This window comes from Sapajus apella, unplaced genomic scaffold (genome assembly GCF_009761245.1).
Source record: "Sapajus apella isolate SASKATOON/1434 unplaced genomic scaffold, GSC_monkey_1.0 scaffold2, whole genome shotgun sequence".
NCBI classification, from domain to species: domain Eukaryota; kingdom Metazoa; phylum Chordata; class Mammalia; order Primates; family Cebidae; genus Sapajus; species Sapajus apella.
The window spans coordinates 70,588,265-70,601,933 of record NW_022436942.1 but is presented as its reverse complement, the minus strand read 5'-3'; the positions used below and the strand labels follow the sequence as shown (position 1 = coordinate 70,601,933).

At 41.3% G+C, this 13,669-nt stretch overlaps 1 protein-coding gene and 1 long non-coding RNA gene across 5 annotated transcripts in view; one reads left to right on the top strand and one right to left on the bottom strand.

Moving 5' to 3' along the window:
- Positions 1 to 309: 309 nt before the first annotated feature.
- Positions 310 to 13,669, bottom strand: part of PTPN11 (protein tyrosine phosphatase non-receptor type 11) — a 97,418-nt gene continuing 84,058 nt past the window's right edge. For 3 of the 4 annotated variants that reach the window (XM_032240238.1, XM_032240256.1, XM_032240266.1), the window contains exons 14-16: positions 7,928 to 8,040; positions 5,404 to 5,505; positions 310 to 4,377 (exon numbers count right to left, since the gene is read on the bottom strand). In XM_032240238.1, the coding sequence (XP_032096129.1) occupies positions 5,436 to 5,505; positions 7,928 to 8,040 (183 nt within the window). In that variant the 3' untranslated portion in view covers positions 310 to 4,377; positions 5,404 to 5,435. The remainder of the gene's footprint in view (positions 4,378 to 5,403; positions 5,506 to 7,927; positions 8,041 to 13,669) is intronic. The other variant, XM_032240245.1, reaches the window with a different exon arrangement.
- LOC116524810 overlaps positions 8,747 to 13,669 on the top strand; it is a 14,533-nt gene continuing 9,610 nt past the window's right edge. The window contains exon 1 of the long non-coding RNA XR_004257494.1: positions 8,747 to 8,761. This is a non-coding gene — a long non-coding RNA (uncharacterized LOC116524810). The remainder of the gene's footprint in view (positions 8,762 to 13,669) is intronic.

The following is a 13,669-nucleotide window of genomic DNA, read 5'->3' as shown; positions in this document are numbered from 1 at the left end:
TCTAAGTAGCTGAGATTACAGGGGCGCCCCACCACACCCAGCATTTCTTCTAGACTTTACGCAGACTATCCTTTTTACTCTTTACTTACTCATAAGTTCTCCCAAATAGAAACTCCCTATCTCCTAAAGCTATTCCTACAGGAAACACTCAATGAATCTTGAGGAACTGATGCCTTTATTCTGTATTCCAAGTCACCTCTAGATAAGAGATGCTAAATGTCAGTATTTTGCCAGTGTGAGAGGTGGAATGACCGATAATCCCATTGTTTTCCTGGACATTTCTAATGAAGCAAACAACAAACGCCATCATATAAGAAAATGGTTTTATTCCTAATTTTTAGTCCCCATACAGTTTACAAATACACTTTTACTCTGATAATACAGCTTTGCAACTAGCAAAGCAGTTGCGCTAACACCCATAAATATAGGTGGGGAGACAATTAACATTCACTAATGTTTCTCTACATAAACTATTCTTTTAATGTCATTTTTTTTAAAACAGTTGCAAATAGACTACATAATATACGTGGGCAAAAAGGCAATTAAGTGAATCTCTTAAAACACTAAATGTATAATAAACAGCATATTATCAACATTTACATGATTCACATCAAAATGATGACATCCTAAAACGTATTCCTTTTAAAGGATAGATTTATCAATAAAATATTACATATCTTTTAATACTCTGGTACAATACTTCATATACTGCAGGAAAATTAACTGTAGGTCTAGTCATCAGCTTAATCAGGGATCCTTTTCCCATTAGCTTGTATTAATAAAAGAATCACAATTAGGTCATAAATAAACAGGCAAATTATTAATTACATGATTTGAGGCTTAGGATGAAAACCTGTCAAAATTAGTTTGATATAGAGCAAAGTTATACAACACACTAAAACCAACTGTTTAATAGTTTTTGCCTTGTGTGAACTGCCGTAGTGAAAAAGGAACAAATTTTTTAGCGGTGAAAGACACAATAAACTATATTTTGGAACTTACTTTTCAAGAGGAAGAAGGAAAAAAGATTTCAACAAAATTAAGGGCAATTACAGATCCTAACAAAGGCATCCTGACATCAGGGAGGCCATGTGCTTGCTATATGCAAAACTTGATTCCCCCAACAACATACAGATAACAAAAACTGCACTGGGTTTATAGTTACGTCTCAGCTAAGTTTCTCTTACAGATACTAAGCTACAACAAAACACTTCACAATTGCAAACCTTTCCACATCCCCCTGAACTAAAAATAACTCAAGACGTTATTAGTTCTTAAAATCCCCAGTAAAATAACCTCTAAAAATAATCTTGACCATTTTCTTGGCTGTTTCCCCGAAGCAACTGGGCTCTTTAAAGAATGCACACACACACCAAGAAAGTCCTACCCATATTTTCTCATCCCATTTAGACACATTTGAAAAGACCTTGATTTCAGTGGGAGAGGTGACCAAAAGTTTCAGAAGGGCCACAACACTAGACATGAAGCGCCTTTTTCTCTAAAAAAAAAAAAAAAAAGTTATTAAGACTGTGAAATTTGGCTTTGTTTTAATCCCAATATCATGTGCCAGATAATTCTTTTACCCCAAAATATAAAATTCTATACTTATAATTTTAAAATCCTCAGTGAGCTATGGAATACTGTGCATATTTAATACCTACCCACAACCTAGAAGTAGACGGCATCCATGCATCTATCACACTGACTTTCCAAACAATCTGATTCACCCATTACTGCCTGCTCTGGCCCTGGGCTCTCTGACTTCCTCAGAAACCACCTCTTTGGAACTTTCATTTCCACTACGTTTTTTTAAACCTGTACCTCAAGCTTTCTCCATCATCCCAGACTCTCTGCCTGATCCCATCCCATGTAAAGTAACCTCATCTGAGAACCTGCAATCACCTTTTACCAAACACATGACAAGCCTTAGCAACCTAGGGACAATGATAACTCTGGCCTTGTCCTAAGTTTACATAAGAACATGATAGTTTGCTGACCTCACGGAAGGAAATCTAAATGAAATTGGTATCTTGTAACAAACAAAGCTAGCCAAGATCAGGTATTTCCATTCTGCGTATAAAAACAACTGATCTTAAGCAACAGACAGAGATGTTAATGCAGGAGATATATTTGTACAATCTTGTGTGCTGGTGAAAGACTTTACTCTCAAAGTCAAGTCAAGACAAAACCAAAGCAAAATGGAGAATGAGTCAATGTAACAATGCAATTAAAATAACAGGATTCGAGCTTCTTGCTGCAAATACTGAAGTGGAATCGTTTTCTTTACAATTTTGACAAGAAGGCAGTAGTCATGACATTTCCCTAATAAGGGAATACCTTCAGGCCACACCTATGTTCTGAAGCATTTCAAAATTCAATGAAGTTGGGGGGGGGGGGGGGGGGGGGCTAATGTCCACTTTATCTGTGAGAATGGAAGCCAAACTACCTCAGGGTCTCCAGGGACTAAGAGACCTCAGAAAGGAACAACTACCAGGGCTGGATCTAGGCCTTTCTTTCAGAAGCCAAAGTTAAAAGAATCCAAGGAGACCCTAACTTCACAGCAAAGATGCCATAGCATTTTATTACCGTTACGAAAGTCAACCAATGATATTTTCATTGAAATATCTGCACTGAATGATGATTCAACATAAAAGGCAAAGAGGGGTGTCTTTGGAGAAGGCACTTAAGTTAAGGTGGAACATTAGCAAATCTCACTGGATGGCTAAAACAAAAATGAGCTCGTTCAACCCGGCCAGAGGCCTGTTAGGGCTATTCCTTCTCACTGTGGCCTGACTAAAAACCAGTGACTTAAGAAAGTATCACATTTCCCAAGTCTGGGGATGCCCACATGGGGTGGTGCTGCTCTCCAAAGCCCTGTGTCCCTAAACACAACCATCCTCACAGGATCAGTTTCCCTAAGTGCTGGTTCCAAAAATAAGCTCAGGGCTGGCAGAAATCGTTCAGGAAGCTTCTTGAAAGCCCTCTCTGAGAATTAATTCTCAGTCTGACTTTCAGCTTGTCCCAGCTACTGTAAGCACCTTTGGCTTCCCAAGGTCACTAGCAACTTCTACTTTTGCTAATATCCTTGGTTTTCCATGGCACTGGTTGTGACTGTTAAGACTAGTGGCCCCCCAATTAACTACACCTCCACTTCTCACCCTTTTCTTAAATCTGGGCTGGGCTTGTGACTTGTTTAGTAAGTAGAGGGCATACTCCAGCTCTCTTCTGATTAGAAAACAATCATCATCATTATTATCATCATCATTATCATCAATAGAGCACAGTAGAAGGGACACTGTGATAATTCTGGACTTAAGTCTTCAGAAGGCCTGGCCACTTCTGCTTTCGAGCTCTTGGGAGCTCTGAGCTACATGTGAGAGGTCTAGCTACCCTGCCAGCTAAGCCAGTGAAAGAGACTACATGGAAAAGAAGAGACCCAGGACTGCAGGAAGAGAGAGAAGCCCAGCCATCCCAGTCTCTCCACTGACCTGCTGACCATGTAAGTGGCCACCTCTAGTCTGGCAGAAGAACAGCCCAGCTGAGTCCAGCTCAGACTGAAGAACAGTTGGGGGTGGGGTTGTTTTAAGCCACTAAAGTTTTGGAGTAAGTTTGTCAGCAACATTTGACAACCAAAAACACTGGTCATTCATAGATGCCTTTTTTCTAAATACAAGACAATTACTCAAATGCAAAGAAAATATGGCAAACATTTTCCTACCACAACCTTCGTGTCAGCAGCTGAAAACTGTAATCGGTCATAGGCTGGAAAAAAAAAAAAAGCCACACCTCTTATCTTAATTCATAAATATCCATGATTCTTTTTCTATGACTCTTTAATGCCAGTGCAAAGGCAGACAGTCTCAGGCACTGGCTTAATTCTCATTTAGCCAAAAATATAAGTCATCAAAATGAATTATCCACTACTGGATACATGATGGTAAATGAGATCGTTCTCACTCTTCTAGGATGTTGTTACTTAATTTTCCCAAATTATTTCTTCTTATCCCCCACAATGAGAAAAAAAAAATTAAACTGGTTAAGGTAAAAAAAGAAAAAAAAAAGTCTATAACTAGAATTTGAATCCCCACAATCTGGAAAATCCAGCGCACAATTTAACTGCTTCCTCAATTTAAAACAAAATTCTATAAAATATAATGTTGTCTACATTGTAGAGATGATTTCTTCTTATCTGAGGAAACGAGTAATTAGGAAGCAGGTATTTTTGAGTTAAAATACAGTGGTCTTTAAACGTTTTCAAATTTTGCTTATCAAAAGGTAGTCAACCACAATACAAGCCTTTCAAATCCAAATACTGTCTTCACATCAACCTTCTTGCATTTGTTCTTGATCTTTTTAGGGAGAGGGTGAAGTCCACATCTGGAGAAGAAAGAAGTTAGAGTTGTTAAGGAGCATGTATCTAAAAGCTTAACAAAGCATTAGGTGATTTTAAGGTAGACTTAAAGCTTTAAACTACACTACCCATTGAAGTGGGAATTTCGACATGAAATACTGACACTATGAGTTTCTTTCTTTCTTTCTTTTGAGACAAAGTTTTGCTCTTATGGCCCAGGTTGGAGTACAATGGCACAAGCTCGGCTTACTGCAACTTCCACTTCTCCTGCCTCAGCCTCCTGAGTAGTTGGGATCACAGGCTTACAAGTATGCGCCACCATGCCAGCTAATTTTGTATTTTTAGTAGAGACAGGCTGATCTCTACTATTTTAGTTGGGCAGACTGGTCTTGAACTCCTGGCCTCAGGTGATCCACCCACCTCGGCCTCCCAAAGTGCTGGGATAACGGGTGTGAGCCACCACACCCAGATAAGTTTCTAATTTATCATTAAAACATCACACACTTGGATCACACTTAGAAAAGGTAACTGACATGGAGGTGACATGAGAGAGATGAATTTCCAGCAGCAGAGCTGGAAAGGATGTGCAGGTGACCCAGTCAGAGGCCACGTGGTCTAGCAGCCATGCCACACAGCCAGTCAGAGGATGACTGAAATGAGAGCTCAGCTTCCTGACTCCCAGCCATCTAGTGCTGTGTCCCAGTGCTTCCCGATCCCTACACATCATCCCCCAGCACAGCCTGGGTTAACCAACTCTAATCAAAATTGCAGGAACTGTGATACCTGCAATCCATCACTAGTATCAGCCATTTCTCTGGAATAAGTGCCAGCCTTGCCTCGTGCAAAATTAATTCTGTATTTGATTTGAACGTTTAATAAACTCTAAACTAAAACCATCTTGGAAAAAGAAGTACAGGGAGAGGAAAAGGGATTCTGGTTTGTAAAACTCAATTATGATACACTTTGCTGAAACACTCCCAAGTTGCCTGCCTGCTTAAAAATACTGCCAATTATATAAACAATTAACCAATAGAGCACTTGCATTTAAATACCTATTTCTGTGCTGAAGTTTTGGAAGGTTTGCTCATCTGAAACTTTTCTGCTGTTGCATCAGCCCCACATTTTCATAGACTCTAGCATTGTCTTCTCTCATTCTGGAGAGAAAAGAAAAAGAGACATTTACAAAAACGTAGATCATGCTGCTTAAGCTTACATGATATTTATAAAACACATACTACATTCTTTGGACACCAGATATGGTACAGACACAGTTCCTGTGCCTAGGATCTGACATCCCCCAGGGACAGAAGACATAGCCATACAGCAATATAATTACAGAGGTAGAAGTGAAATAAGGCCAGGCATGGTTCTCGCCTGTAATCTCAGCACTTTGGGAGGCCAAGGTGGGTGGATCACGAGGTCAAGAGTTCGAGACCAGCCTGGCCAATATGGTGAAACCCCATCTCTACTGAAAAAAAAAAAAAATAGCCAGGCACGTGCCTATAGTCCCAGTTGCTTGGGAGGCTGAGGCAGAAGAATCACTTGAACCTGGGAGGCGGAGGTTGCAGTGAGCCAAGATTGTGCCACTGCACTCCAGCCTGTGTGACAGAGCAAGACTCTGTCTCAAAAAGAGAAAAAAAAAAAAAGAAGAAGAAGAAGTGAAATAAAAGCCTCGAGTCCTGGTGCTCCCTGGGGTTTGGCAGAAAGCAGGTTGCTTTAAGGAGTCCTGTAGGATAAGGCATTTGGATCACGCTGTGGAGAACGGCTGAAAATGCACACATAGAAAGAAATCCTATTAATTTCCAGTACAGAGATCTGAACAGGCAAAAGCTCCAAAAAGGGGAAATACAGGAGCAGGCAGGCAGTGATGAGAGATGTATTCAGCACCAGCTCAGGTTATGTGAAGGGCAGTGGGTGGTTTAGGGCCTAGGATGGAGGGTCAAAGTATCAAAATCCCAGACTCCTTTCTGCTGAGCAGAGAGGGGACATGGGAGCAGTCTAGGAGAGTGAGAAACCCAGCAGCTCTGGGTGCCAGCCTGCAAGGGGCTCCAGGGCCAGGATATCCCGGATCTGAACCTCACTACAAGGGGGATGATGAGAATGAAAGGCAGACAGGTTGTCTGTCACAGGCATGGCACTGGTACTGAGGGAATCATGACAGCTGACTTGGTCACGCCAACACGAGGAAAAGTTTTCTGGCAAGGATTCAGAACCCTGGCGTTCCAGTTCCACTGCAAGTTATTGCAGAGAGCAATTTAAAATATCAACTTTCCCAGGCAGTCCACTAGGAAAGAAAAGCAAAAAGTAGGCAGAAGAGAACTGGCAACTTGGAGAAAATACCCCGCTGTATAATTTCATTTCAATGTTAAATAGAAAGCAAATGGTAATACAATCCTCATATATGCCACCTAAAACATTTATACAGAATATTAAAGTCTGCAGGGGTTTAAAAATCCACATCAGATGCAAATAGAGAGAAGATTCTTAGGGGAAACTAAAAGGTAAATGTTATACTAGCAAGTGACTTTCAAATATATAGAAAAATAATAACTTACAATTGCTATTCATATAATCAATTTAACAAATGTTTTCCTATTGCGTTTTAAACAAGGAGTCAGGAAGGTCTTTCTGGGAAGAAACTGGGAGTCAGTATTTCAGGTTCTATGTGCCATACATGGGCTCTGTCGTTTATTATTCTTTGAGGTTTTGTTATTGAGTCTTTGTTTTGTGTTGTTTTGTTTTACAACCCTTTAAAACCACTCACAGGCTCTATAGGAACAGGTCACGGCCCAGATCCGGCCTTGCAAGCTGTAGTTTGCTGACTCCTGGTTTAAACACCCAAAGTAGATTTCTGTTGACTGGTGGCAAATTAGTATATCTTGGCTGGGTTGACACATTAGTGGTCAATTTATTTACTTTTATTTTGCAAAGAGCCTTAACATATCATTAAGACATATGACCTTCCTTTGTAACAGTCCCCAGCCCATCAAAAGAAAAATTAGATTCTTCCTGGAGATATACTTATAATCCCATATAATCCTAGCTAGCATAGCAATCAGCCTTCAGTTTAGAAATTTTTCTTTTTAAACAGAGTCTCACTCTATTGCCCAGGCTGGAGTGCAGTACAGTGATGCAATCCCTGCTCACTGCAACATCTGTTTCCTGGGTTTAAGCGATCCTCCTGCCGTAGCCTCTCGAGTAGATGGGATTACAGGAGTGCACCACCACGCCCAGCTAATTTTTATATTTTCAGTAAAGACTGGGTTTTACCATGTTGGCAAGGCTGGTCTCAAACTCCTGACCTCAGGTGATTCACCCGCCTTGGCCTCCCAAAGCACTGGGATTACAGGAGTGAGACAACGTGCCTGGCCAGTTTAAGAAAATTAAAATGTGGTTGAGATAGCGTTAACACAATCCACAGATATCACCAGTCACAGACACACCAATAGTGGGGCCACAGGAACGTGCACCAGTGAAAGGCATGTACTACAAACTTGTAAGTTTTTTTGTTGTTTTTTGTTTTTTAAGCCTTTTTAAAAAGACCAGGTAAAAAGAATTTCCTTCAGCACTACTTACTCTGCACAGGGTGGCGTTGGAGTACAAGGCGGGAGGGGGCTCTGATCTCCACTTGTCTGGTCCGCTAGAGAATACTTAATATTTGTATATTCGTGCCCTTTCCTCTTGCTTTTCTGAAAATTGGAAGAGCGCACATGTGAGGGACAATGACTATTTTAAGGGGATAAAAAAGCAAAAAGGTATTTTGCCCAAAAAAAGAAAAAAGGGAGAGAAGGAAAGAAAAATTGACAGATGGGTTGAGAATACTGATACATTGACTAAATTGTTAGGGAATTCACCTTCTCAAGGTAAATACACAGTAGGAGTGAAAAGTACTTTTGAACCACAGAATTCAAAAGCACAGAGGCACGCGTTAACAACTTACTGTACTGAACCAAATGTCCCTGTTTCTGAGCTAAGAAAGAATTCACACTTTCTTTGCCACATTAGCATCTAATCATTTCATAGTTCATGTACAACACATTTCACAATTTTTCAGGTAAACAGCTGGGAAAGGAACTCTGAAAATAAATTCTCCCCAACTAGAAATGGCACACAAGAATGAAACATGGTTCAGCCGGGCGCAGTGGCTCATGCCTGTAACCCCAGCACTTTGGGAGGCCGAGGCGGGCGGATCACAAGGTCAAGAGATCGAGACCATCCTGGCCAACATGGTGAAACCCCGTCTCCACTAAAAATATGAAAATTAGCTGGGCATGGTGGCATGCACCTATAGCCCCAGCTACTCGGGAGGCAGAGGTTGCAGTGAGCCGAGACTGTGCCACTGCACTCCAGCCTGGGCGACAGACTGAGACTCCGTCTCAAAAATAAAAATAAATAAAAGAATGAAAGATGGTGGCACTCTTATCAGAAATAATAACACACTTCATTGTATTTCCCCTCATCCCTGGAAAAGACCCTGGCACTGTTTTATTTTTTGGAGACAGAGTCTTGCTCTGTTTTTCAGGCTAGTGTGCAGTGGAATGATCTTGGCTCACTGCAACATCTGCCTCCCAGGTTCAAGCAATTCTCATGCCTCAATCACCCAAGTAGCTGGGATTATAGGTGCCCACCACCACACCCAGCTAACTTTTCGTATTTTACTAGGGATAGGGTTTCACCATGTTAGCCAAGCTGGTCTCGAACTCCTGAGCTCAGATGATCCAGCCACCTCAGCCTCACACAGAGCTAGAATTACAGGCATGAGCCACCACACCTGATCCACCTTTAAAATTTTATTTTTCGTTCTGACGATACCCTCAGGGGAAAAAGGCAAAGAAAACCAGCAGGAATACAGTCTCATCTCAAATGTAGAGTGAACTATACTTAGTAGGACATCTAGTTAGATGGTTTATCGCCCTTTTCTGCTCCTATAGGCACCTGGAAACAGCCAACTCTGAAAATCTAATCTATCAGATGAGCACCATTATTTAATGCTGACTTCACTATAAGATTGCCCTTAGGGTAGCCATATCAAATACTAACATACAACCCCGGCCTGGTGGTGCAGGCCTGTAATCCCAGCTACTCGAGAGGCTGATGCAGGAGGATTGCTTGAGCCCAGGATTTCAAGGCTGCAGTGAGCTATATACCACTGCACTCCAGCCTGGGCAAAAGAACGAGACCCATCTCTAAAAATAAAAAACAGGGCCAAGCACGGTGCCTCATGCCTGTAATCCCAGCATTTTGAGAGGCCAAAGCAGGTGGATCACTTGAGGTCAGGAGTTCGAGACCAGCCTGGTGGCAGGTCTGGCAAAACCAACATGGCAAAACCCTGTCTCTACTAAAAATACAAAAATTAGCTGGGCTGAATGCCAAGTGAATAAACCAAAGAAAAATAAAAAAAGAAAAAGAAAAGGAAAAATTAGGTGGGCGTGGTGACACAGGCCTATAATTCCAGCTACTCAGGAGGCGGAGGCATGAGAATCACTTGAACTTGGGAGGCAGAGGCTGCAGTGAGCCAAGATCGGACCACTGCACTCCAGCCTGGGTGACAGAATGAGACTGTCTCAAAAAATAAAAATAAAAAATAATTTTTTGACTATTTGCTCTGTGAAAGCAGCCAAACCAATCTATTAACGGATAAAGCAGTCAGTAAGAACTTGTAGTGTAGGCAAGAAGCTGCAAAACAGAAATCCAAATCAAAAATGTTTTGTTTAGTTTATATACTATTTTAATTTTTTGAACAGCCATTTTCTTAAAACAAAAGGTCTTATAAATAACCACCTCTGAATAACAGTCCTAAATTTTTAGCACTGAAAAAGTTTTGCTTGAAACTCAAGAGAATACAATAATAATAATTTTTTGCTTATTTAAGAATCAATCCTTAGAAAGATTCAATTCAAAATTAAATATTAAATGAAAGAACTGGCAAGAACTTTTGTTTGGTTTTGTTTTTGTTTTTGAGATGGAGTCTCGCTCTGTTACTCACACTGGAGTGCAGTGGTGTGATCTCAGCTCACTGCAGCCTCCAACTCCCAGGTTCAAGCAATTCTTTGCCTCAGCCTCCTAAGTAGCTGGGATTACAGGTGTGTACCATGACGCCCAGCTAATTTTTGTATTTTTAGTGGAGGCGGGGTTTCATCATGTTGGCCAGGCTGGTCTCAAACTCCTGGCCTCAAGTGACCTGCCCACCTTGGCCTCACAAAGTGCTGGGATTACAAGCATGGGCCACTACACCCAGCCCTATTGTTTTTCTGGGTTTTTTTTGAGCTGGAGTCTTGCTCTGTCGGGCAGGCTGGAGTATAGTGGCGCGATCTCAGCTCACTGCAACCTCCACCTCTTGGGTTCAAGTTATTTTCCTACCTCAGCCTCCCCAGTAGCTGGGACTACAGGCAAGTACCAACACGCCCAGCTAATTTTTGTATTTTTAGTAGAGACGGGGTTTTACCATGCTGGCCAGGATAGTCTCGATCTCTTGACCTTGTGATCCACTCCATCTTGGCCTCTCAAAGTGCTAGGATTACAGGCATGAGCCACCACACCCAGTCTTTTTTGTTTTTTCTTTTTTTTTAAGAGATAGGGTCTCACTCTGTCACCCAGGCTAGATCACAGTGGTGCAATCATAGCTCACTGCAGCCTCAAATTCCTGGGCTAAAGCAATCCTCCCCACTCAGCCCCCCGAGTAGCTGTTATTACAGGAACACGCCACACTCAGCAAATTTTTTTTTTTTTTTTTTTTTTTTTTTTTTTTTTAAGAGAGAGGAGGTCTCACTATGTTGCTTAGGCTGGGCTCCAACTCTTGGCCTTGAGTGATCCTTCTGCCTCAGCCTCCCAAAGTAATGGGTTTACAGGCATGAGCCACCATGCTCAGCCAGCAGAAAACATTATTTTAAAACTTATCCTGCCAGGCACTGTGCCTCATACTTGTAATCCCAGTACTTTGGGAGGCCACAGCAGGTGATCACTTGAGGTCAGGAGTTCAAAACCAGACAGGCCAACATGGTGACACCCCATCTCTACTAAAAATACAAATAATAGCCAAGCATGGTGGCGCACACTTATAGTCCAAGCTACCCAGGACGCTGAAGCTGGAATATCACTTGAACCTGGGAGGTTGAGGCTGCAGTAAGCCACGATCACACCACTGCACTCCGGTCTGAGTGACATGGTAAAACTACATCTCAAAAAATAATTATAAAATAAAACTTATTCTGAGGTTAAAAAAAAAGAAAAAGTAAATATATAATAAATACAAACTAAAGAATAAAATTGCTTTTTTATTCGATTTTTTTTAAAAGTAATTTTAAAAAACATATGACATGAGATCTACCCTCTTAACAAACTGTTAGATGTGCAGTATTGTTAACTATATACCCACTGCTGTATAGATCTCTGAAGTGTTTTGTCTTGTATACCCACTGCACAGCGAATCCCCATTTCCCCTTCCCTACTCTATACTTCCTTGAAAATATAAATCAATACTTCTATTAATACAAAAAGTGATCACAACAGAATTTTCTAGTGTGGAATAATTAATACAAATGGAACAGGAATGACTTCAATGAATCAAAGGAATTCAAGGAAGACTATTAAAATGTTGGAACTTTTTAGCTTATGTAGGAAGAGACTGACTCACAAATCAGTTGGGCTTGTCTCAGTACTGTGACAGCTCAGGCTGTTATAGATTAAGAGAAATTCTCAGGGAATAGGGATTGTTTTATTTTGATTTGTTTTTGTGGAGTAGAGGGTAATGTGTTTCCAAGGCCTAGAAAATAATCTGAAATTGATCTATCCCAACCCAAAGTCAATGTCACAGCACAGTAACCAAGGCTTCTGCAATGTTTATAATAAATTTTGTGGCCTTGCCAACTGACACGAAGCCAAGATTGAGAGAAGGGATCGATCACAAGACTCCAAAATCATCTGGTATTAAGTATCTTTCCATGTGAAGTACCTCTAATTACATTCATAAACCTTAAATTACAAAAAATCCAAAGGCCAAGAGCAGGAAGAGTGGGTAAAATGAAAACCCTTGCCTTGGTTACACAGCAGCCTGGACTACTTGTCCAGTGCGCTCTGGGTTCACATTTGAACACTATAAACACCATGATTCTTTCCACCATCCAATCATGAAATCTTGCTGGTTCTACTTTGTTCCATGCTCACTGTCAGCCCCACCTACCACCCTGACCAAACTATGATGGGTTCTCACGTACACCACCGCAGCAGCTCCACACTGGCCCCTGCAGCTGCTCAAGCCTGGTGCCCACCTATTCTTCACCCTCAAGCCAGGGTCCTCTTTCAAAAAAGAGGATTTTTTTTTTTTTTTTTTTGGGAGCCAAAGTCTCACTCTGTCATCCAGGCAGTAGTGTGATCTCAACTCACTGCGATCTCTGCCTCCCAGGTTCAAGTGATTCTCATGCCTCAGCCTCCCAAGTAGCTGGGACTACAGGTGCAAGCCAGCAAGCCCACGTAATTTTTGTATTTTTGGCAACAGGGTTTCACCATGCTGCCCAGGCTAGTCTCTAACTCTGGGCCTCAGGCAATCTACCCACTTCAGCCTCCCAAAGTGCTGGAATTACAGGCATGATACACCACATCCAGCCTAATATAAGGATCTTTGTATGTCACTTCCCTGCTTCAGAATCCCCAATGATTTCCATTTCCCTCCAAATAAAGTCTGAAATCCATAATATGGCCTACAAGCCCCACCTCTCCCTCCAAACTAAAAAATCTGGTCTCAGCTTACTTTTCCAATCCCCCCATCACACTCCACCTTGCCCCTCAAGTCCTTCTCCTCCAGCCATACTGGATTTATTTCCATTTCAGGAACACGTATATTCCCAGTGCCTGGCACACACTATAGCCTACTTTAATTAGTGCAGGAATTAATGAAGAAGTATGAAAAAACCTTTTCACTGGACCAAGGAGATGAAGGGAGCTGTGTGAAGAAACACAAGTCTAGGGAAGCAGATAGGGCACATGGGGGCATGGTCTCATGTCAACTCAAATTTTACATCTGGTAAAACGTCTGTTCCATGAGGCAAAAGCCATGGCTATCTTCTTCACTGTTACAACGTCAGCATCTAATCAATGTCTAGGATAGAAAAGGCACTCAAATATTTCTCAAAGGACTGACATTAAACAAAAAGAAAGTATTTAATAAAATATGAGCAGCTGAATGGTAAGTGCCACACAAGGCCAGTTTAAATCTTGCTTCGTTTAAAGTTGCAACAACTTAAATTTAGCCTGTGAGATCCCATTTCTATTCCAGCTCTGCTGTCATTATGGAATTTTTTTTTCTTTTTTTTTTTTTTTTTT